The sequence below is a fragment of the Mobula hypostoma genome, chromosome 8 (genome assembly GCF_963921235.1).
Source record: "Mobula hypostoma chromosome 8, sMobHyp1.1, whole genome shotgun sequence".
Lineage (NCBI taxonomy): Eukaryota > Metazoa > Chordata > Chondrichthyes > Myliobatiformes > Myliobatidae > Mobula > Mobula hypostoma.
Window position 1 is genome coordinate 40,498,919 of NC_086104.1, and position 25,649 is coordinate 40,524,567.

Genomic DNA, 25,649 nt, shown 5'->3' on the forward strand with positions numbered 1-25,649 from the left:
TCTAGTGATCATAATGCCATTAATTTCAAAGTAAATATGCAAAAAATAGGGAGAAAAGCCAATTTTGATAGTATCAGAAAGGATTTGGCAAGTGTGGATTGGGACAGGCTGTTTTCTGGAAAAGGTGTACTTGAAAAGTGGGAGGCCTTCAAAAGTGAAATTTTGAGCGAACAAGGTTTGTATGTGCCTGTCAGAGTAAAAGGTGAAGATAGCAGGTTTAGGGAACCTTGGTTTTCAAGTTTATTGAGGCCCAGGTTAAGAAAGAAAAAGGAGGTATATTGCAGGTACAGACAAGTAGGAATAAATAAGGTGCTAATGGAGTAAAAAAAATGTAAGAGAAAGAAATGAGGAAGGCTTAAAGAAGGCATGAGGTTGCCCCAGCAGACAAGGTGAAGGGGAATCCTAATGGATTCTACAGATATGTTAAGACCAAAAGGACTACAAGGATAAAATTGGTCCTCTGGAAGATCAGAATGGTAATCCACACATGGGAGATCTTCAGTGAAATTTTTGCATCTGTATTTACTCAGGAGAGGGACACAAAGTCTACAGAAGTGAGGTAAAGTGGCATCAATTTCATGGACCCTGTACAGATTACACAGGAGGAGGTGTTTGCTGTCCTGAGGCAAAATAGGTGGATAAATCCCCAGGGCCTGACAAGGTGTTCTCTCAGACCCTGTGGTAGGCAAGTGCAGAAATTGCCTGGGCTCTGGCTGAGATTGTTAAATCATCCTCAGTGACAGGTGAGGTTCCGGAGGATTGGAGGATAGCCAATGTTGTCCTGTTGTTCATGAAAGGTTCTAAAAATAAACCAGGTAATCATAGGCCAGTGAGCGTGATATCAGTTGTGGGAAAATTATTGTGAGTTATTCAAAGGGACCAAATATATGAAATGCTGATTAAGGATAGTCAGCATGGCTTCGTGCGTGGTAGGTTGTGTCTAACCAATCTTATAGAGTTTTTCGAGGAAGTTACCAGGAAAGTTGATGGATGCAAGGTAGTGGATGTTGTCTACATGGACTTTAGAAAGGCAGTGACAAGGTCCCACATAGGAGATTGGTCAATGAGGCTCAGTTGCTCAGCACTCAAGATGAGGTAGTAAATTGGATTAGACATTGACTTTGTGGGAGAAGCCAGAGAGTGGCAGTAGATGGTTATCTCTCTGAGTAGTGGAATGCTGCAGAGATCGGTGCTGGATCTGTTGTATTTGTCCTCTATATTGACATCTTGATGATAATGTGGTTAACTAGATCAGCTAATTTGCAGACGACACCAAGACCGGGGGTGTAGCACACAATAAGGAAGACTACTCATATCATGGCTTGCAGCAGAATCTGGACTAGCTAGAAAAATGGGATTTAAAAAAAAGGGCAGATAGAATTTAATACAGACAAGTGCGAGGTATAAGAGTAAGTCTTACACAGTGAACGGCAGGACATTGAGGAATGCTGCAGAACAAAGTGATCTAAGAATAGAGGTCCAGAATTCACTGAAAGTGGAGTCACAAGAAGATTAGGTTGTAAAGAAAGCTTTTGGTAAGTTGGTCTTCATAAATTAAAGTATTGAGTACAGGATGTTATGTTGAAGTTGTACAAGACGTTGGTGAGGACTAATTTGGAGTATTGAATGCAGGTTTGGTCATCTACCTACAGAAAAGATGTAAATAAGGTTGAAAGGGTACAGAGAAAGTTTACAAGGATGTTGTCGGGACTGAAGGACCAGAGTTATCAGGAAAGACTGAATCGGTTTGGACTTTATCCTTGGAACGTAGAAGATTGAAGGGAGAATTGACTGAGGCGTACAAAATATTATGAGGGATATAGGTAGGGTAAATGAAAGCAAGGGGTATATGGGGTGTCAGGGAGGGGTAGCACCTCTGGTGGGGGAACATGTCGCGTCCTTTTTTGGACGGTTAGTCCACCTTTGGTCCCCACCTGGCACTCAGCTCTCACCTGTGGTTCCCAGTAGCTGTTTGCATGCAACAGCGGCCACACCCCGGGCAATGGCTTTGACCAGCCGGCTAAACCAGGTGAGGGAAGCCGATGGGTCTCAAACCCTCAGTGAGATAGGGAGTTGTCTATCCCAGCATGTGAAGATAGACGCCGGCGGATTGAGCAGACAAAACCAATGGAAGGTCCAACGGTCAAGAAGGCGGTCTCTGCAAGCATCGTGGAACGTGTAGAGCAGGACAAGACACAGAAGACGTCCTGGTCATCCACTGCGCCTAGTCCCATCTCCAGCTGTCTAGACTCTGTCTTGCCACTGGACCCAGATGGGAATTGGGAAGAGAGAGTGAGGCTGACGCTGCGCAACTCTCCCTCACTTAAATCCAAATCACGCGCTAGTCTCGACACCATCATAATGGTGTCAAGGTCCTCATCGACGTCAACGATGGACGAACAACAACAACAAATGAAAGCAAGCTTTTCCCACTGAGGTTGGGTGGGACTACAAATAAACATCATGGGTTAAGAGTGAAAGGTGTAAAGTTTAAAGGGAACCTTCTTCACTCAGAGGGCCATGAGTGTGTGGAACGAGATGCCAGTGTAATTGGTGCATGCAAGCTCTATTTCAAAGTTTAAGAGGAGTTTACATAAGTACGTGGATAGCAGGGGTATGGAGGGCTATGATCCTGGTGCAGGTCGATGGGAGTAGGCAGTTTAATTGGTTTGGCATGGACTAGATGGGCCAAAGTGCCTGCTTCTGTGCTGTATTATTCTTAAACTCTATGCGGAAGAAGGTCTAGTGGTTGGACAACTAACGTATAACTTTTTGGCCTGAATACTAGACAGTACATGTGGCGTAAAAATATAATACTGTGCATCCGCCAGGTAACACCATCCCTACTATAAAGTATGCTATGGGGATGCTTTTCAGCAGCAGGGACCGGAATTCTGGTCAGGATTGATGAGAGAAAGAATGCTGTCAAGTACAGAGAGATCCTGGATAAAAACCTGTTAAGACTGCCAGACAGCTTAAACTGGAGAGGAAGTTAGCCTTTACTCAGGACAACAACCCAAAGCACACTGCCAGAGCAACCTTGAAGTGGCTTCAAATGAAGAAAATTGATGGCATTGAGTAGCCCAGTCAGGGTCCTGTCCTTAACCCAATCGACCATCTCTGGCAAGTGCTCAAAGCTGCTGCCCACTGCCACTCCCCAAGTAATCTGGCACAGCTTGAGCAATTTTGCAAGGAGAAATGGGCAAATCCTGCTCCATCACATTGTGCAAAGCTAATAGAACCTCATCCAAAAAGACTACTGACTGTAATAGCTGTGAGAGGTAGTTTAACTAAGTACTGAGCAAAGGGGGAATGAATATATTTGAACTATTGACATTTCAGTTTCTAAATTTTTAATTTTTTATCCCTGTTCTTGGGCTCTATTATGACAGAAGGAGTATGTGATTCACAAACAAAAGTTGTCAGTTAAATTGATCAAAAACCCTGGTTGTAATACTCATTTAAGGGAACAAAGGGGTGGGGACTGAATACATTTACAAGGCACTGTAACAAGTAATAGGTTGCACTCAAGACAGCTATCCCATTGGGCTAAAAAGATCAGAAGACGATAAAACAAAGGAGTAGAATTAGGCCATTTGGCCCACGAATTCTGCTCCGCCATTCCATCACGGCTGATTTATTATTCCTCTGAACCCCATTCTCTTGCTTTCTCCCCGCAACCTTGATGTGTCAACTAATCAAGAACATATCAACCTCTGCTTTAAATATACTCAGTGATTTGGCCTCTACAGCTATTCGTGACAATGAATTCCTCAGATTCACCATCCTCTGGCTAAAGAAATTCCTCTCATCTCCGTTTAAATGGTTGTCCCTCTATTCTGAGGCTATGCCCTCTGGTCATTAGACTCACCCACTATAGGAAACAGCCTCTCCACAACCATTCTATCTAGACCTATCAATATTCAATAGGTTTCAATAAGATTCCCTCTCATTCTTCTAAACTCCATCGAGTCCAGGCCCAGAGCCATCAAATGATCATGGAATCATTTTCATGAACATCCTTTGGATCCTTTCAAATGCCAGCACAACTTTTCTTAGATAAGGGACCAAAAATAGTTCATAATACTTGAAGTGCAGTCTGACCAATACCTTATATCCTTGCTCCTATATTCTAGTCCTCTTGAAATAAAATGCAAACATTGCATCTGCTTCCTTATCACCGACTGAACCTGCAATGTTAACCTTTATGGAATCCTGCACAAGAACTCCCAAGACCCTTTGTACCTCTAACTTTTGAATTTTCTCCCTGTTTAGAAAATAGTTTATGCCTTTATTCCTTCTACCAAAGTGCATGACCACACACTACCCTGAACCATATTCCGTCTATCACTTCTTTTCCCATTCTCTTAATGTGTCTAAGTCCTTCTGCACTTCCACATTTCTTCGTATCATCTGCAAACTTGGCCAAAAAGCCATCAATTCTGTCATCCAGATCACTTTGGCTTTCTTTATTCTCACATCTTTGCCTCCTGCCATTCCTGTAATACCATGGCACTTATCTTGTTAAGCAGCTTAATGTACAGCACCTTGTTAAGGGCCTTCTGAAAATCCAAACAACATCCACTGACTCTCCTTTGACCATTCTGCTTGTTCCAACAAAAGGTTCCAACAGATTTCTCAGGCAAGATTTCCACTTAAGGAAACTATGCTGACTTTGGTCTATTTTATCATGTGTTTTCAAGTACCCTGAAACCTTATCCTAAATAATGGGCTCCAAAATCTTCCCAAACACTGAAGACAGGCTAACTGGCCTATAATTTCATTTCTTATGCATACTTCTCGCCTTAAAGAGTGGAGTAACATTTGCAATTTTCCAGTCCTCCAGAACCATTCCAGAATCTAGTGATTTTTGAAAGATCATTACTAATCTCCACAATCTCTTCAGCTAGCTCTTTCAGAAGCCTGATGTGTAGTCTATCTTGGTCAGGAGACATGTACCTTCAGGACTTTCAACTTCCCCCTATTAATTGCAACTACACTCACTTCTGCTCTCTGATACTCTCACATTTCTGGCATACTGCTAGTGTCTTCCACAATGAAGACTGATGCAAATTACTTAGTAAGATCGTCTGCCATTTCTTTGTCCTCCGTTACTACCTCTCCAGCATAATTTCCCAAAGGTCTGATATCCACTCTTGCCTCGTTTCATCTCCATATCAAAAAACTTTTGATATCCTCTTTTATATTACTGGCTAGCTTACCTTCATATTTCATCTCTCTCCTTATGGCTTTTTTAATTGCTTGTGCTGGTTTTAAAAAAACTTCCCAATCCTCTAACTTCCCATTAATTTATGTTAAATTTTATGCCCCATCTTGCTTTTATGCTGTTTTTGACTTCCCCTGTCAGCCACGATTGCCTCATCTTCTCTTTAAATATGAATACCAATAAATCCACATTTGTCTTTTTGGTTAAATCTACTTCATTCAGAGCACAAAACCGAAAGCTTGGAGAAAATGTTAACAGTACATACTTCAGCTTAATATGCAAAATAATTTAGTACTGTTTATCCATAATAACCAAGTGAAAAACTTGGTTTTCAAACCTAACACCAACAAAATAAAACTCCAAAAATTACCTTGCAATTCAACTGGTACTGGGACACCATTAAGATAGTGAAAGAACAAAGCAGAACATCGTAGATAGGGCATAATTCCAGTCTTGATATATTGCCAAAGGTGCCAACCCGAGGCCAAGAAATTCAAGGCACTATTGGAAATAAAACGCAAAAGCAATGATTCTTTAAGATGATGATGCGCACTTAAAAAAACAATATAGTAATCTGTAGCATTTCATCATGTACCAACAGCGCAGAATTTGAAATCTTATTTTATATCAATGTTCTCACAGCCATTCTGCTGTTGTCTTAAACTAATTTCAAACTATCAGACAGCTTCTCCCAGGCTACCTTATACTGATTCTTTGTAAGAACATCTGTTCCCCAAGTGTTTAAAGATCCACTTAATTTCAAGCCACTGAAGGCAGATTTCTGTTTATCAACTTTATGATGCCAATTGTCATGACTTGGATGAAAGACTGGATTAATTTATTGCCAGGATCTCACCATAAAGTCTTCTCCCATTTCATGTTATATTCCACAGAAAATATAATCCCTCAAGTAACTAGTCCAAATGATGAGTCTTCAAGAGTCTAGATGGCGAATAATAGTACAATACTGGAATGGCCTTGAGGAGGATAAGGGGTCACCTAGTCACGAGAAGCTATGTTGGGTGGTTTCCTTCTTTTCACCCCAGAAAAAATCTGCAGGACAATTTTAGCCAATTAGGTTAACACAGTATTCGGAACACTGAGCTGTCAAGGATCTTCCCTGAAACTATAGTCTTAATTGTAATGAAATTAAAAACCAATGAACAGCCAATAAATCACTTGCAATTGACTTTGTGATGACATTGAATAGATGTTGTACCTGGCTGAATACTAAAGATCTGTAAAAACCAACTGTCCGGAGTACTTATGGGCATATTTAAGCTCTTGTTTCTGCAGTTTGAGGTTCTGCTTGCTTCAAAAATGCACATAATGTTTTGGCACCGAAGAAGAGCTGGATGATCTGGCTCAATGTCTACCGTTTGGTAGTATTTACATCAATTGTAATGAAGTGCTTCAAAAGGTAGGTTATGGGACGAATCAACTCTTGTCTCAGAAATAGCCTGGATCTGCTCCAATTTGCCTACTGCCACAACAGGTGAACAGCAGATGTGATTTCTATGGCTCTTTACTCCGCTCTAGACCATCTGGAAACCAGGAACTTGTACATCAGGCTGCTGTTCATTGATGATGCTTGGTGTACAACACAATCAGCCCACCCAAATTCATCATCAAGCTTCAGGCTTCCATATTTCCTTCTGCAACTATACACTCAACTTTGTTACTGGCAAGTCTCAGTTACTGAGGATTTGTAACAACGACTCATCTTCACTGATCATCAACATAATTTATCCCCCTGTTCACATCTCTATACATGGATCTGTGTGGCTAAGCACAGCACTAATGCCACCTTCAAATCTGTCAACACACAGATGACAATGAATCACCTTACTGGAGCAAGATCCACTAATGGTGGAATGGTGGCACAACAACATCTTGCTCAACATCAGCAAAACTGAAGAGTTGATTGTTGACTTCAGGAAGGTGAAGAAGGGCCAACATGCACCAGTCTACATTGGGGGATTTGCAGGGGAGAGTCGGCAGCTTTACATTTCTGGGCATTAACCAATTGGATGACCTGTCCTGGGTCCAGCATATAGATACAATGATAAGGAAAGTGTGCCAGCATCTTTACTTTCTCACGAGGATAAGGAGGTTTGGCTTGTCACTGAACCCTAACAAACTTCTACAGATGTACTGTTGGAAGTAACCTGACTGTTACATCATGGTCTGATATAGTAATTTGAATGGTCAGGAATGTAATAAGTTACATGACTTAACAATGCATCATGAGCACATCCCATTCTACAATCAATATTATCTACAGAAGGCACTGCTTCAAGGCAGCATCATCCAAAAGTCCCTACCATCTGGGCCATGTCATCTTTTTGAAGCTACCAATGAGAAAGAGTGACAGAAGCTCCATGCCATCAGGTTCAAGAACAGTTATTTCCCTTCAATCATTTGGTCTTCAAACCAACCAGAAAAACCATAATCACCATTGCAGTCTAGCAACACTAAGACAACACTTATCGCTTTGTATGACAATGGACTTTGATTTTTGTTTTTTTTTCTTGTGAAGTTGTGAAAACTTAAGTTCATTTTTTTCTTGTGAATGCTGCTTATATAGTGCTATGTTCCTGTGATGCTGCTGCAAGTTTTTCACTGCACTGGTACATACAGTGCCTTGTGAAAGTATTCAGCCTCAACCCTTTTTTCACATAAATAAGTATTACAACCAGGGATTTTGATTATTTTAACTGACAATTTTTATTTCTGACTCACATTATCCTTTTTTCACAGTAGAGCCCAAAAAACAGGGTAAATTGCAAAACATGAAAAACTAAGAACTCAAAACCTGAAGTGCCAGCAATTCAGAAGTATTTATTCCCGCTATGCTCAGTAATTCAGAAGTATTTATTCCCGCTATGCTCAGTACTTAGTCGAACCATCTCTCACAGCTATTACAGACGGTGGTCTTTATCAATGTTTCTATTAACTTTGCACAATGTGATGGAGCGAGATTTGCCAATTTCTCCTTGCAAAATTGCCCAAGCTGTGCCAGGTTATTTGGGGAGCGGCGGTGGACAGCAATTTTGAGGTCTGCCCAGGGATGTTTGATCAGGTTAAGGTCAGGACTCCGACTTGCCAATAAAGGACATCAATTTTCTTCATTTGAAGGCACTCCAAGGTTGCTACGGCAGTGTGCTTTGGGTCGATGTCCTACTGAAAGACAAATTTCCTCCCCAGTTTAAGCTTTCTGGCAGAGGCTAGCAGGTTTTTATCCCTGTATTTAGCAGTATTCATGATCCTATCAACCCTGACCAGATTTCCAGTCCCTATTGCTGAAAAGCATTACTGTAGCATGATGCTACCTCCACATACTTTAATAGTAGGGATGGTATTACCTGGCTGATGTGCAGTATTACATTTATGCCACATGTGCCGTTTAGTGTTGAGACCAAAAAGTTCCACTTATAACACCTTCTTCCACATCTTTACAGTATCTTTGCTTTGCAAAGTCTTTACAAGCAAGGATATGCTATTCATTAGCCAGGGCTTCTTCCTTGACACTTTTTCATAAATAACCTTTTTTGTGCAAGGCCTTTGAGATTGTGGAGCCATGAACTTCATTTCCAGTTGCAGCCACTGACTTCTGCAGCTCACTCTGAGTAAGTGTTGGCATCACAGTAGCCTCTCTTACAAGTGCCGTTCTTCTCTAGTGACTAAGTTTAGACGGGTGGCCTGATCAAAGCAGTGTGGCTGTTGTTTCATATTTCTCCATTTTGACACAATGGACTTCACCGAGCTCTGAGGTATGTTCAGTGCCTTTGAGATGGTCTTGTACCGTTCCCAGATTTGTGCTTCTCTATTATCATTTCCCTAACTTGTCTTGAATGCTCTTCTGTCTTCAATTTGGTTTGGTCTGTTGAAAATCTATCATACTAAAGGACCTTACAGAGAAAGGATGTATTTATTCTTATGAGTTCATTGAAAGCAGTTTATCCTCCAATTTTCTACATGAACAATTTGGGTGAGATGGTAGGGTGATATGCAGTATTGCACCTGAGGATAGTTAGCATAGTAATTACAAAGGAATGAATACTTTATCCAGAATCAGATTTAATATCACCTGTATATGTCGGGAAATTTGTTATCTTTATGGTAGCAGTACAATGAAATACATGACAAGTAAATATAGAGAAAAAAACTCAGTTACATTAAGTATATGTATGTCTATTAAATACTTAATTTAAAATAAATAGTGCAAAATAACAGAAATAAAAACATAACGAGGTAGTGTTCACGGGTTCAATGCGCATTTCAAAAAACGGATGGCAGAGGTGAAGAAGCTGTTCCTGAGTCGCTGAGTGTGTGCCTTCAGGCTTCTGTACCTCCTTCCCAACAGTAAAAGTTTGAAGAGGGCATGTCCTGGGTGGTGGGGATCTTTAATGATGGATAAGGCACCGCTCCTTAAAGATGTTTTAGCTACTACGCCGCCTTCCTAAGGCACCGCTCTTTAAAGATGTCTTGGCTACTACAGAGGCTGGACCCATGATAGAGCTGACTAATTTTACAATTTTCTGCAACTTATTTCAATCTTGTGCAGTAGCCCCCATGTACCAAATGGTGATGCAGCCAGTCAAAATGCTCTGGTCATAATTTTGGTTTTTAATTTTTAGTAAATCGATGGCAAGTTTTTCTTTTGATTTGACACGATGCACAATGTTTAGTAGATTAGCTCAAAAAATCTTATTTTAATATATTTTAAAATTAGAAAAATGAAACAGTAAAAAGTGAAAATAGTTATGGGAGCTGAATACTTTTTCAAAGCAATACACATGCACTTGTGCATAGGACAATAAAAGACTTGAATGCACAACATTGTATTCAAACAAAAGACTTTAATTTAAACCTTATAATCGCTTATTTTTGTATTTCAAATTTGCTGACCTAAATTAACATACATATTTTCACGTCTGCCTCCAATCACTAATTGTATTATGCTTCCACATGAAATATATGTTACGTTATCTTAACCTTCAGACCTCTCAGCAAGCAAGCAACATTACTTCTTACTTCAATATTATTATAGTAGGGAGCGGAAGTTAATTGAATGAAACAGCAAGTGCAAGTGGGAAATACAATTAGGATGTCACAAAGTTTTAAAACCTACATTTTCAGCATGATGAACCCTGGTTTTACAGAAAGCATTGCATTTGGTTTGGAGATGCAAACTTTAGAGTTCTGTTAATAAGTATGGGATCCAAGGGGAAATTGCTTTGTGGATCCAGAACTAGCTTGCTCACAGAAGGCAAAGAGTGGTTGTAGACGGGTCATATTCTGCATGGACGTCAGTGACCAGTGGTGTGCCTCAGGGATCTGTTCTGGGACCCTTACTCTTCGTGCTTTTTATAAGTGACCTGGTTGAAGAAGTGGAGGGATGGGTTAGTAAATTTGTTGATGACACAAAGGTTGGAGGTGTGGTGGATAGTGTAGAGGGCTGTTAAAGGTTACAGTGGGATATTGATAGGATGCAAAATTGGGCCGAGAAGTGGCAGATGGAGTTCGACAGATAAGTGTGAGGTGGTTCATTTTGGTAGGTCAAATATGATGACAGAATATAGTATTAATGGTAAGACTCTTGGCAGAGTGGAGGATCAGAAGGATCTTGAAGTCCGAGTCCATAGGACACTCAAGGCTGCTGCGCAGGTTGACTCTGTGGTTAAGAAAGCATACTGTGCATTATCCTTCATTAATTGTGGGATTGAGTTTAGGAGCCAAGAGGTAATGTTGCAGCTATACAGGACCCTGGTCAGACCCCACTTGAAGTACTGTGCTCAGTTCTAGTTGCCTCACTACAGGAAGGATGTGGAAACCATAGAAAGGGTGCAGAGGAGATTTACAAGGATGTTGGCTGGACTGGGGAGCATGCTTTATGAGAATAGTTGAGTGAACTCGGCCTTTTTTCCTTGGAGCGACGGAAGATGAGAGGTGACCTGATAGAGGTGTATAAGATGATAAGAGGCACTGATCGTGTGGATAGTCAGAGGCTTTTTCCCAGGGTGGAAATGGCTAGCACAAGAGGGCACAGTTAAGGTGCTCTGAAGTAGGTAAAGAGGAGATATCAGGGGTAATTTTTTATACGCAGAGAGTGGAGAGTGTGTGGAATGGGCTGCTGGCGACGGTGGTGGAGGCGGATACGATGGGGTCTTTTAAGAGGCTCCTGGACAGGTACATGGAGCTTAGAAAAATAGAGGGCTATGGGTAACCCTTGGTAATTTCTCAGGCAGGTGATGCTTTACCAGAGACCATACCCTGAGCATGTGTATACATGTTCAAAGACAAGTCTAACACCACCCAAACGGCAGAGCCTGATCTCTTTATCCCCCGTTGTCACTGGATCAAGATTTTCCATTCCACAATATGAAGTTCTGGACTTGAAATACCAAGATCCTCATGGACTATTCCAAAAGTGCTAGACCACAATGCTGCACTGCCTTGAATATGTTGAGAGGATGGCCGATTAAAATAACAATGTGGTGGATACACCTTCCTCTGAAGGAGCGTACAGGAAGGGAAACACTCACTTTATTGAGTGGGCTTCTCCATCCAGAATGATCTAGTCCGGCATCTTAGAGTCGCCCTTCCAACACCACCCCACACCCCCCGCCCCGGTAGGGGGACTCCAATGCAATATGCTAGTGGACACAGGGGCCTTGCTATCAATAACAGACCTACCGCTGCCAACAAACGGACAGGCTATTTATATTCGGGGTGTAGGAGGGAAAATAGTGAAGGCAGAAAGAAATGAGTCGCCAATACTCAAAGTCCAGGGACTGCAGCTTTCAGTGTATTTCTGGGTATGTCCAAATAATGAGGGCACTATCCTTGGAATAGACATCCTAAGGGAAGCAGGGGCCGTTATAGATTCGGGAAAGGGAGAAATAATATGGACAAGCCAGGGGTAGTGAACATGTATAACCAGTAGAATACACAACCTGGCTAGCATTGTCGCAGCTGCCCTAATCATTAAAGACTGGAGCCAGCAGTTCCCAGCAGTGTGGGGTAGACACAAGCAAGATTGTGGTCAAGTAAAGATAAAACCCAGTTAAAATAGAGGAGGGTCTGTATAAACCCCATAAGCAGTACCCTATTAAAACTGACGCACTGACCGCTGTTCAGGGTAAAGTTGAAGAACTAAAACACCTGGGGATACCCAGGGAGAGTCTGTGGCAACTACTAACTTGGCTATAAAGAAGCCCAGTGGATCATATAGTCATAGTCATACTTTATTGATCCCAGGGGGAAATTGGTTTTTGTTACAGTTGCACCATAATAATAAATAGTAATAGAACCATAAATAGTTAAATAGTAATATGTAAATTATGAAATAAGTCCAAGACCAGCCTATCGGCTCAGGGTGTCTGACCCTCCAAGGGAGGAGTTGTAAAGTTTGATGGCCACAGGCAGGAATGACTTCCTATGACGCTCTGTGCTGCATCTCGGAGGAATGAGTCTTAGGCTATACCGCCCTTAAGACCATGCCGAGATTGCATTTCATAGTGGTGGGGCCCTGCAACAATCATGAGTGGCCTGTCCCTAGAACATAAAGTTTTTCCAGTCCCTCCGAGGGTAGACATTACTGCGAATAAGGTAGCAGAGGAATAAGAGACAATTGAAATTGCAAGTGTGCAGGAAAAATGACGGAAGCTAGTTTAGTAAAATTATATGAAGAGGTGGAGACAGAAGAGAAGGAGAAATGGCGAAGAAAAGAGGGACCAGATGGGAGCTAGACACTTGGGGCGGAAGGAATTGTGGCACCACCTTGTATTAGGCTGATACTGCTGAAGTTATATCATGGGTGATGTATCAGGAAGGGCAGAATATATTCATGATCCTCCAGCAGGACTGGTGGTGGCCAGGGATGGGTGGGTAAGTTGAGAAATTCTGCTGCTGTTGTATCATTTGTGCCCAGCATAACCCTGGTAAGGGCAGAAAGTTACAGCTGACAGATCAACCACAGTCAAGGGGACCCTGGGAAGATATCCAGATGGATTTCACAGGGCCCCTACCTAAAATTGGGGGGGGGGGAGCTATCGTCAAGTAATTATGGATCACTTCACTGGGTGGGTAGAGGCTTTCTCAGCAAGGGACTGCACCGACAGCCCTGCTGAATGGATTCTAGTTCAGGAATTCCTCCCAAGGTGGGGAACCATGGTTCAGGTGGACTCAGATCAGGAAGCATGTTTCACAGGGGAAGTAATGAAGGAAATGTGCCGATTGTTAGGGATCCAACAACTGTTTCAAGTATCCTACCACCCTCAGAGTTCAGGAATGGTAGAAAGGATCAACCGAACAAAAAAGAACACCTTAGGCAAAACTATAGCTGAGACGGGAAAGACATGGGTTGATGTATTACCAGGAATCCTGATGAGATTATGAGCAACCCCAAACTGCATACTGGGTTTCAGCCCCTACGAATTATTGATGGGATGAGCAATGCGACTCCCTTATGGGGTAATTATGGGTTGTGGTGAGTCCGGGGCTTACAGGGATAGAATGACACAGTATGTGAAAGACCTTTGTAACCAACTTAAAGTATTGAAGGACCGAGCAAAACAACAGCAGCGAATCGCTGATCAGAGAGAGCCAGAGGCCAAGTCATGATAAGGGTGCTGCCGGAAAGGCCAGGGTTTGCTCCCAGGTGGATAGGACCACAGATGGTACTCTTAACCAGTGAGACTTGTGTCTGTGTGCAGACTTGGCGAGGCAGCCAGTAGAAACACTGGACTCAGATTAAAACATAGGACTCACCCTCTTGTTGCTCACACAGACAGAGCAGGGAATCAAGTGTACCCAGTAACCATGTAATTACAGAGAACCTACGAGAGGAACACCAGCCGGCCAAGCCAGACTTGACCACAGCTGATGAAAACATACCCGGAGGAAACGCAAAGGCAGAAAACCCCGAGAGTGTGGCAGAAGACACAGAGAGCGTGACAGAAAACCGTGGATAGCATGCTAAATTGTGATGATGATGGTACTCTGTAATGAAGGCTGGTTGCTGAAGGTAGATGATGAATTTAATAGCATAGAATAAAAAAGATATTAGAAAATAGATGGGGAGGGATTTTAAATTAAAGCAGAGACAGCAAGTTCCACAACTTCGATGGCATCTCAGACAGCACATGGCATCTGAAGGCAGTCAGCCGCAGTCTGAATGAGGAGCTGGGCCCTTTCAGCTGTCGGGCTAGTGTTCAACTGGACAATTCAGGAGGGGGTGCCACTGGGGAGAGGTCTTTGCAGACATTGACATAGAGATCACCACAACCCCTTCCTGTACATTGATGAGAGGGCCTGTGGGTGCTCCTGGAAAGAAAGAGTTTCAGCAATCAGAGAATGAAGGGGTAAAGGCAAGGAATGTGATAAAGCTGCAATCGGTCTGCAGGGAAAGAGCCAACAGCCACACAAAAGAAGCCGCATTTCTAAGACTTGTTCAAACTTCTGGAACAACCTCTCTGCTTAACATTTGGTAGGCAGTGATTAGGGAATGCTAGGGTAGATACTGGCACACAAAATTGGGGGGGGGGAATTTCGAGGCAGGTGTTTTTGCTGCCATATTTGAGTAGATCCTCTTAGGCTGGCCTTTCCTGGTACAAATTTATTTTTGTCCAAGAGGACCAAGAGGAGGAACTGTTAAGAGTGATTTTTGGGTTTAGGTCATTTACATTTAGCAAATGACTTTGGCTACCAGTCTTCTGTTTCTTGATAATGTACCATGGGTTCAGTTTGGGACAATGCATTCCTGAAAGCTGTGGATCCCAGTCCAGACGTTGCTGGCGTCTGTGGGATGGATGCGAATCAGAAGGTGTGAAGTTTGCATGTAGTTTCAAAAGGAAGCATTTTCTATACTTTGTAAATATGGAATTGTCCTTTGTGTTTAGCAAATAAATATCAAGCCTCACGTTGGGCCAGCAGATCTTTCCACCGAAAGAGTCTCCACATGACGCCTGCTGTACCTTGTTTTGTCGAATAAAGAAGCTGCTTTGTACCTACCAGTAATTCTCTTCGGCAATTTCATTCACGCAATAACACTCCCCACCACTTCCAAGAATTAGCAAAACCCTTATGCTAATGCTTCATGTTGAAGTGACTCATTTCAACATGGAACCAAAATGCTATGATCATCAGTGCATATGCCCCAACACCAAAAGTTTTGGTGAACCCGAAGAGGATTTCTACTCCAACCTTGAAAAACATTGCTTTGCATCCCAAAATGAGACAAACTATTCTCCTGGGCAATTTCAATGCCAAGGCGAGAAGAGACCCAATTCTCTGACACAATTGGTAGGGGAAGAATATGGAAGACCAATTATACTAAGGATCCTTTCACAAGATGAACATGGTCATTCTGATGAAACAGTGCTCATCATGAAATGACAAGCACAAGATGTCATGGCATCACTCCAGCCCGAACACAGACATCTGTTAGATTATAGCAAAGACAGACAATGTGTACATCACCTACACAGACAGGTAACAATGACCATTTCCAAGCATCCAATCCATTCTAAAACACCACCAAGCTGGCCCTAAAACATCAATATCAACAGGAGTGCTGCTGTAAAATTTAACATCAAAGTTTTTAAGGACCTGTAGACCCCACAAGAACAAGTCCTCTTAGACAGAGCCTGCCTCACCATTTAAAAGTTATCGGCTACCCTGACAAGTGGTTTGTGGGAATGATAGGGAGATCATCTATAGGGATAAGGCATTCTAGATTGGAAGCCCGACTTTTACTCAAGTGAAAAGAAGCAGACCTACAAACACCTAAACACTGACATCCAGCTAAAAGATCTGTGACCTCATGATGGGAAAGTAAGAGCATGCAGCAGGCTCAGCAACTTGCTGACAATCATAACTGAAGGTTGAATCTGACCAGCGTTATTAAATAGGCATTGCTTGCAGCAAAAACATCATCTGCAACACTCAATCACTTTTAACAATGGAAAAACTCTTTTCATACAAATGCTTAACTTCCATCAACCTTGCATTGCTCGATGTAGAATGACTTCAGAACTTTAATATGATATGCTAGGTTGGAAGATTGCTGAGATATACAAGATGCTATTTTTGACAATTAGTATGAAGATACCTTAGCCAGCATGAACAAGTTGAGCTGAAGGACCTGCTTCCATGCTGTACAACTCTATGTCTAGTTGACCTCAAATGTTTTCATGTTACTGTTCTTGACATGCTCTTCAACATTCTTTATTGAGGAGAAGTGAGGGCATTCCTAGTCCATGAGGTTTACAAATTATACTGGCAAACTATTCTTCTGTGGTATTTGATACAATTGCTAGTCACTTAAAAGAGAACTATATTGACTGTGATTGATATTAGTTGTAGACCAGATAGATGACTGCCTTCCACATTGGATATTAATAAGCCAGCTGGATGTTTACAACAGCTGCCATGACCTCATGATAAACTTTCAATGATAAGATTTTGTTTTAGAAATTATTTTTAAAATTGATTGCAAATCTTTGAACTACCATGATGGAATTTTAAGTAGTTCTCTGGATCATCAACAGTCCAAGAAAATATTAGCAGGTACGAAGTTCAAGAAAAATAAATACAGAAAATTAACATAAAACATGAATTAACATTTAAAATTAAAATTAACATAAATATAAATATTAACACGTTGAACAAAGCAAATAACACCGAAAGTCCCTTTATTTACCAAAATCCAATACCTCCTCATGCATTTCAAATTTCAGTTTTTCCAGATGATTTTAACCCCAAGAGAATACTTATTGTATCAATTGCATCTTACCTTCCTGAGTATTGCCTGAGTTTGTCATACAAAGTAACGGCAGCAGCTTCTTCTTCCCCATCAGTACTTTCTTGGTCCATATTATTTTCCTCTAATGCAGTGAATAATGAAGTTAATACTTTTATTTCAGCATACCAAAGGGAAGCTTTTCAAGTACAGTCAATGTAACTCATTTATTAAACTAGACATAAGTTGCTCCCAAAGATATATAATACTAAAATGTGATACCCCCATGTTAGATATAACCATCATGCATACAGCATTTTCCCAGTGTTATTCATTCTTTTAAAAAAATTGGAATATTTCATAAAGTACCTGTTGAAGATGTAAGCAGAATCTGTACAATATGTGCCATGGTAACTAAATGAAAAAGATGAAGAACACCAACAGCTAAGCTGACTCCTGTGAAATCATGACAGTGCACAGTTGGGAATGAAAGCACCAAGCTCACCTGCAGGCAGAATGAAAGAACTGTCACTCAGATAAGGCCATTTAGAAAAGCAGTGGAAATACTCTATTTAATATGCAAACTTGAAAAATTGCAGACAGAAATTTAACCGATCAAGTAATATGGTGTATTGGATAAATATTAGGATGTTATCAATCAATACTTGAACTTGCCACACTAGTAAAAAAATTAAACGCTTGAGTAAACAATCAAAATAAAGCTAATTTATTAATTCAATGCAGATTGGAAGTCCTTTATATTTATTGCCAATAGTCTGTCATTTTAAACATAAAGTGGATAACAAAGCCAATGTTCATGACAAGGGTTAACTAGATTTGCAGTAGAATAACATTGCAAAGGGGATACATTCAACAACTGCAAACCCTGGCAATGGTTAATTTTGTTACATTATTCTACTTTCTGGGTATATAAAAGGTCTGCCATTTATAATTTAGGATATGATTTTACTTGAACATATATTAACATTACAGTGATATTCCACAAGCTTTAATATTTTTCTGAATTCACAATATCAAAGCATTTTCTTCTGTCAAAGGTAAAAATTTAAATGAGCTGTATTTTTAAGTTGAAATGATCCCTGAAATGTAATGCAATCACTCAAATTACAGCTTATTATCTTTAATTAAAGACTCTCTTGGAGACATGGAAGCAAATTAAAGTGGCAGCTCAACATTCATTTTTACTAACTTCAAATCCAACATTCTTCACTTATCTAGACTTATCTCAGTGAACAAATAGAAACTATCTGAAAAATAAGAGAATGTTAAAAGAATAAAAATAGATTGGTCACGTACCAACAAATGGAACATATCAACATCAAGAATAGAAGGAGGAACCTGCGTCTTATCATCGTCGTCAGGTATTAGAACTGAGAAGAGTAAAGGAGAAAAATGATAGGTTTCATTACATATCTAAATGAAAGTGGGACAGGAGAGTGAGACCTTCTAACAAAAATCTGAGTTTTGATTTTACAACCTTTTATTGATGTCATTATTTTAGTCATTCGGAAATAGGCAATATCTTAAAATAATGATGCTTTTACTATGCACAAGTTGATGTTTACTTTATCTGAAATGTCATTATCTATTGTACTATCTGGAACTGAAAATGTCATAGAAAAGTACAATTGTTGCAGTAGAAGGTTACTTGGCTCTCCATCAGAACTATTCTTTAGTACTACACACAGTACCTTGCTCTCAACCCTTCCATTATATTTCCCTCTTCAAGGTTACAATGAAATCTGCCTCCACCATATCCTCAGGCAATGCATTCCAAATTCCATACACATGCTGTGTATAAATGTTTTTAAATCATATCACTTTTAATTCCTTGTGCCTTTATTCTATACCTGTCGCCTTATCCACCAACGGGAATAGCCTCCCACTGTACTATGTCTAGATATTATGCTGTATTGAATCTTCCCTTCTAATCTATCCTTGTAACTCTAATCTCTCAAGAGCTGTTCTTGGAAATTTTTTCTGGACCCTCTGTAACACCTTTTCATCCTTCCTGTAATGTGGCAACCACAAGTGAACACACTATACCAGCTGAGGCCAGACCAGTATGTTACACAGTTCCTACATTAACTCCTTGCTTTTATATTCTATGCCTTCTACTGAATTATTTAAGTTTTTGCACTCTTTTTAATCTATTCAATATACATATATATACTTACTGATTTACTTTTTTTTTCTTTCTATATTATCACATATTTCATGGAACTGCTGCTGCTAAGTTAACAAATTGCATGACACATGCAGGCGATAATAAATCTGATTCTGATAAAATCCAAACATGTGCATTCCGTATTAACAACTTTTTTAGTCTGCCTTGTCACTTTCGATAATTTGTGCACACATGCCTCTAAGGTCCTGTTCTTGCATCCTTTTAAAAATATATCTTTTAAAGCAAGGAAATTTCAAAGTGGACTACCTAATTGCATTGAAATGCATCTGCCAATCTCCTGCCCATACCACCAGCCTTATTATATTTACCTCCAATCTAATAGCATCTTTGTAGTTTACAAAAGTGCCAAGTTTTGTGTCATCTGCAATTTTAGAAATTGTGACTAGTATGTTACGGTTATTAGATTAACTTATTGTCACTGAAAGCAGCCAGAAGGCAGGAGGGACTCCAAAAAAAATTAACTACCTTTCATTCATTTGTTCTCTAAGGTAAATATGACAGAACAAATTATCCATATTACAATTTTGGTCTACAGTAGTGTATCTAATATAAAACCTGAATTAAAAATGTAAAATAAAATTTACAACAAAGAAGTCTCAAATAATTATAAACAGTCTCTTGGTGAGACTGCACCAGAAAAGTAGCATACAGCTGATCATAGTGGGATTGAGAATGTAAATGAAGCTCAGAAACACATTAGCAAATGAAACAGAGGTGTGATGCAAATATTGGATGACTGTTTTGTATACCACTCTCATCATTCTGACTTTGGCCTCCAGCACTGTTCCAGTGAAGCCCAACATGAGCTCACACAACAGCATCTCATCTTCTGGCTATGCATGTTGCATCTCTTATTGAATTTAACAACTTCAGATAATCAGCCTTTCTGATTTATGTCAGAACGATCAGTTCTGCAGCAAGTCATCCAGCTGTAACATTAATTCAGTTTTTCTCTCTCCACAAATGCCACCTGATCTGCTAAGTATTTCCAGTATCTGTTTTGCATTTTAGTACCCAACTTTTTGTGTAAGCGCCTTTAGTTATTTCTTTCTGTTTGCACTCCTGAAGACTAATCAACTTTAACAAACAAGCATTCATCTTTGGAGAGTCGGTCCAGAAATATTAGCTGTTCATCTTTCCTTACTCACTTCTGCACCTGCTGAGTGTATCCAGCATTTTCTGGTTTTATTTCAAATTGCCAACTTGGATTTCTACCCGATCACAGACATTCCCTTTGTTCTTTCACCTATCTTTTCCATGTTCCAATTCTGATGTAAGGTCATCAATCCAAAACATTAATCAGTCATCAACTTGAAATATTTGTTTCCCTCTCTACAGTTGGTGCTTGGCCTGCTGAATATCTCCAGCATTTTTTGTTTATTTTTCGGCAGCATCTGAAAAATTTTTGCTTCTTCAACAAGAGTTTCTCCAGTTAAAATTAAGTACTCAACAACTATAATATACAAACCTGCTAACAGTCGGGCATAGTGTTGCTGAACCACAGACAGAAAACTCACAGTCCAGTGTGATGCAGCAAATCGGGTTAATGCCTTCAGACAGTCATCCTACAATAAAGTATAGCTAGTTAAAACAAGTGAAAATAAATGCGAACAAGAGTGAAATAACTTGTATCTGATTAGAGCCTTTCAAAGACATAGAATTTTATGACACTAGAGGCCATATGGCCTGCTGTGCTCATGTCAGCCAACCAACTTGATCCCACTTTGTTGCTGAGTCAACAGCCTTGCAGGTTGGAGCATATAAATAGCTTATTCAAGAAATTAAACACATTTTTCTCAATTCTAGCACCTTTCAGAATCACTTGTTTGACACCCAGTATTTTGTGGCTGAAAGATCATTTACTCACCCTCTTATGTGCCTTTTATTTTTCTTTTAAACATAACTCAATTCATAATCCCCTGTTCTACAACAAACCCAGCATGGTCTTTCCAACATTCTCTGCTCCATTATTTCTCAAGTACTAACACTTTGCTGAAATAATATATCCACTATGGGATAGCTACTGTTTTTATAACATTCGAGCTTGGCCTCTCTGCTTTTACATCCTCTACTTTGGTGAATAAAGTGCCCAGCTAACTTGCTTAATCACTTAGTCCAATAGTCCTATTACTTCAGGCATCCACAGACCTGTGTCAAATTCCCTTTCATTGAAGTACATCAGTCACATAAAACTGCTTTTCCTCAGTTGAGAACCCCTCCCATTGCTTTTAAAGAATTCTATTTAAATAAAACCTTTTAGTCCAGTTGAAATATGCAACTGCAATCTGAACATGCCATTTCTAGAAATGCAGGCAAACCCAGCATTATTGGCGTGGCGGGCTGCATTCCTAGGAAATGAGCAAAAGTCATAAAGAGTTTTACAGTACAGATGAAACAATATTAGCCACTCTCCAGATTTCTGGAACTTCACTAGTGGCTAACAACAAAGCAAATATCTCTACATTGCCTCTGCGTTTTCTTCCCTAACCTCCAATCTGGTTCGGTCTGCACGTGGTCATGCTCTGGGGATCTGCCCCATTAATGAGCTTCAAGACTCCAAATACATCCTTCCTTGTAATACATATAGAATCCAAGACCTCACCACTTATCACTCTCATGTCTCCTTAGTAAACACTAAGGAGAAATAGACATTAAGAATCTCAGCCATTTCCTGTAGCTCCACACATAGGCAGCCCTGATGGTCTCTCCCTAGTCACCCTTTTAAAGAGCTCTTTGGGTTATCTTAAAACAGGCTTGCCAAATCAATCCTGTACCATTTTTCTGTATTGCAATTACCATAATACAAAGGCACATCACCTACAGCAAGTTGAAAGACAACTTGCATTGATTTATTTTTAATCCCCCACAGAAACAACAAGAGTACAAATTTTATTTCATATCTCAAATTTTTATCAACTTCTGAATTCTGTAAAGGAAAATGTCAATATCCCAAATGGTCACAATGTGAAGGTGACCAACAGTAAGAAAAAAAATGCCATAAATACTCAGCAGGTCAGCCAGAGAGGAAGAATTTTAGAATTTTAGATCAATGACCATTCAACCCATTAACTGTTTTTCTCTCCACAGAAATTGCCTGAATTGCTCAACATCGAGTATTTTCTACTACTAGCATCTAGCTTTTGACTTTTCAAATACCATTTTCAGATTCATATTTTTACTTTGTAATTGTGCATAGAGTCTGTACATTTTTACAATACCTACCTGCCTACATGGCAGATGACCAAACAGTGGCTTTTCTTCATCTGCCAGGAAACGCTCTGGAAATAAATGGAAGAGTTTACACGTTACTATGGTCTTAAAGTGAATTTCAGTTATCTAAGTAATACTAACATTATCAAATAAATTTAACCATGTTTTAAGACTACTACCCAGACAATGATTTATTCAGCAAATACAATTTCACAGACTGTGCTCCTAGTTCTTTCAATTACCTTTTGTCTTTTTAGGTAACATAACCTTTTTCCTATCTAACTCTTCCCGATTCTAATGAAATGTACCTTGTTCCTCTCTCAAAAGAAGTTGCCTGGAATGCTGTCTATTTTCAACACTTTCTGCTCTGAACACATGTTCAAAAATATTTTATTTCACTTCCTGCAAAATCTGCATATAAGTAATAACTCTCCCTGCTGGCATTCACCATGACTAACCTGTTGCTTGAATCGTGTATGCACAGCTTCCCCAGCACATTATAGGGACGCGTGGGTCCTGATCATTAGGATGAACCTTCAGTCCCACTTTGTATGCTGCTGTAGCCAAGGTTGTCAGCATCTCCTTGATGCTATCTGAATAAGGATTCCTAACAAAAATAAGGCACCATTGCAAGAAATATCTAAACAATAAATACGTATCAACCAGCTACCACAGGTTACAGGTAATATAAAGAAACAACAAACGAGGATATAAATCTGGCTAAGTGAGTTTTAACCTAGCACTAATCTTAATAAACATTGCAGTAAGTGGTGAAATTAAAGGGAGGATTGCATGCAATACTTTATTTATACATTTCTTCAGTATTCAAGTTCTTCTTGTCTTCAGCACCTTACTAGGAGATGTTGCATTGTGTGTAATTAGGCACTTGACATGGGCCAATAAAAAGAATTCAATTTAAGTGGAATGTCCATTGTGTGAGTAGGCCAGTGTTTTAGAGTGGGGTGTTGATCTTTGGCTCATATGAGGCATTGGTGAGGAGAGCAAAGGCAGTAGAGAGACTTTTTGTTTAATATGCTTTCTTTCTTGTTGCACAGTTGAAGCTGTGGGGACCAGACAGGATACTGAAATGCTCCTCTTGTGGGATGTGGGAAAGCAAGGAGGAGCTTCAGTGTTCCTGATGATCACATCTGCAAAAAGTGCAACCAGCTTCAGCATCTTATAGACCGTGTTAAGGAATTGGAGCTGGAGCAACTCTGGATCATTTAGGAGGCTGAGGTGATAGATAGGTGATACAGAGAGGTAGTTATACCCAAGGTGCAGGACACAGCTAACTGGACGACGTCAGGAGGAGGAAAGGAGATGGGCAGGCAGTGCAGAATACCCCCGTGGCTACTTGTATCACATGATAGTATGGCTGGGAATAGGAAGATAATATAGTGTAACACATGGCAAGGGAGGTGGTGCAGGAGGGACCTGTAGAGGCAGATGGTTTGCACCTGAACTGGAGGGGGACTAATACTCTTGCAGGAAGGTTTGCTAGGGTTGCATAAAATTGAATTGCAGAGGATGTAAACAAGAGCGCCAGAGCAGATACTAGTGATTCTGGGAAAAGTTGATGTTAAGCATACATACAAAGTCAGGAACTGGAAGGCTGAGCATGGTGGGATGAATGTTCTGCATTGTGTATATTTCAATGCGAGGAATATTGTAGGAAAGGTAGATCAGCTTAGGCCATGGATCAGCACATGGTGTTATGACATTGTAGTCATGGGTGATAGATGTGATAGAGCAGGAGGGGTTAAAGGGGGAGGGGTGGCATTGAGGAATGAGAAACGTATGGCTATGTCCTTGGGTTGAGATTCTAAATTGGAGAAAGGCTAATTTTGATAGTAATCCAAAGATTTGGCAAGTGTGGTTGGAACACATTATTTTCTGGCAAATGTATGCTTGGTAAGTGGGAAGCCTACAAAAGTGAAATTTTGAGAGTACAGTTAGTAGTATGTTGCTGTCATAAAAAGACAAGGATAAAAGGCTTAGGGAACTTTGGTTTTTGAGAGATGTTGAGGCACTGATTAAGGAGGTGATGCATAGTAGGTGTAAGGCAGGTAAAACAAATGAGGTACTTGAGTAAAAGAAATGCAAGAGACCACTTAACAAGGAATCAGATGGGATAAAATAGGGCATGAGGTAAGTTGAAGGAGAATTCCAAGGGCATTTACAGATATATTAAGGCAAAAGTATAGGAAGGGACAAAATTGGTTCTCTTGAAGATCAGAGTGGTTATCTATGCATAGAGCCAAAAGCAATGGGGGAGATCTTAAATGGATTTTTTACATCTGTATTTACCCTGGAGCTAGACAAAGTCTATAGAAATGAGGCAAAACAGCCGTTAGGTCATGGACCATATAAAGATTAGAGGAGGATGTTTTGCTCTGTTGAGGCAAATTAGAGTAGATAAATACACAAGGCCCGACAAGGTGTTCACTTTGACCCTATGGGAGGCTAGTGCAGAGATATTTAAATCATCCTTAGCAACAGGTGAGGTGCCAAAGGATTGAAGGATAGCTAATGTTGTTCCGTTGTTTAAGAAAGGCTCTAAAAATAAGCAGGGAAATTATAGCCAGGTGAGGATGATATCAGTAGCGGTAAAGTAATTGGAAGATATTCTAAGGGGCTGAATGTATAAGTACTTGGATAGACAAGAATTGATTAGGGATAGCCAAGATGATTTTCTGTGTGGTAGGTCATGTCTAACCAATCATAAACAAGAGAAAAATCTGCAGATGCTGGAAATCCAAGCAACATACACAAAATGCTGGAGGGACTCAGCAGCCCAGGCAGCATCTAAGGAGAAAACAGTCGACATTTCAAACCGGGACCCCTCGTCAGGAAGTCAGTGTAAGAAGGTGGGGGAAGAGGTAGAAGAAATACAAGGTAGCAGGTGATAGGTGAAACCAGCAGGAGGGAGGGGTGAAGTCGATTGCTGAAAGAGATAAAGGGCTGGAGAAGGAGGCATCTGTTAGGAGAGGACAGAAGGCCATGGAAGAAAGGGAAGGGGGAGGAGCACCAGAGGGAGGTGATGGGCAGGTAAGGAGATAAGGCGCGAGAGACAAATGGGAATAGGAAATGGGGAAGGGCAGGGGGTAGCTTTTACAGTAAGTTTGAGAAATCTATGTTCTTGCCATTAGGTTGGAGGCTACCCAGGCGGAATATAAAGTGTTGCTCCTCCACCCATAGTGTGGCTTCATCATGGCAGTACAGGAGGCTATGGACTGACACGTAGGAATTGAAATGGG

The 25,649-nt window shown here is 40.4% G+C and overlaps 1 protein-coding gene across 3 annotated transcripts in view; it reads right to left on the reverse strand.

Moving 5' to 3' along the window:
- Nucleotides 1-25,649, reverse strand: part of ubr2 (ubiquitin protein ligase E3 component n-recognin 2) — a 172,542-nt gene that overhangs the window by 12,150 nt on the left and 134,743 nt on the right. For all 3 annotated transcript variants that reach the window (XM_063055703.1, XM_063055701.1, XM_063055702.1), the window contains exons 35-41: nt 22,851-22,999; nt 22,405-22,460; nt 20,651-20,747; nt 18,291-18,364; nt 17,343-17,478; nt 17,028-17,118; nt 5,598-5,728 (exon numbers count right to left, since the gene is read on the reverse strand). In XM_063055703.1, the coding sequence (XP_062911773.1) occupies nt 5,598-5,728; nt 17,028-17,118; nt 17,343-17,478; nt 18,291-18,364; nt 20,651-20,747; nt 22,405-22,460; nt 22,851-22,999 (734 nt within the window). The remainder of the gene's footprint in view (nt 1-5,597; nt 5,729-17,027; nt 17,119-17,342; nt 17,479-18,290; nt 18,365-20,650; nt 20,748-22,404; nt 22,461-22,850; nt 23,000-25,649) is intronic.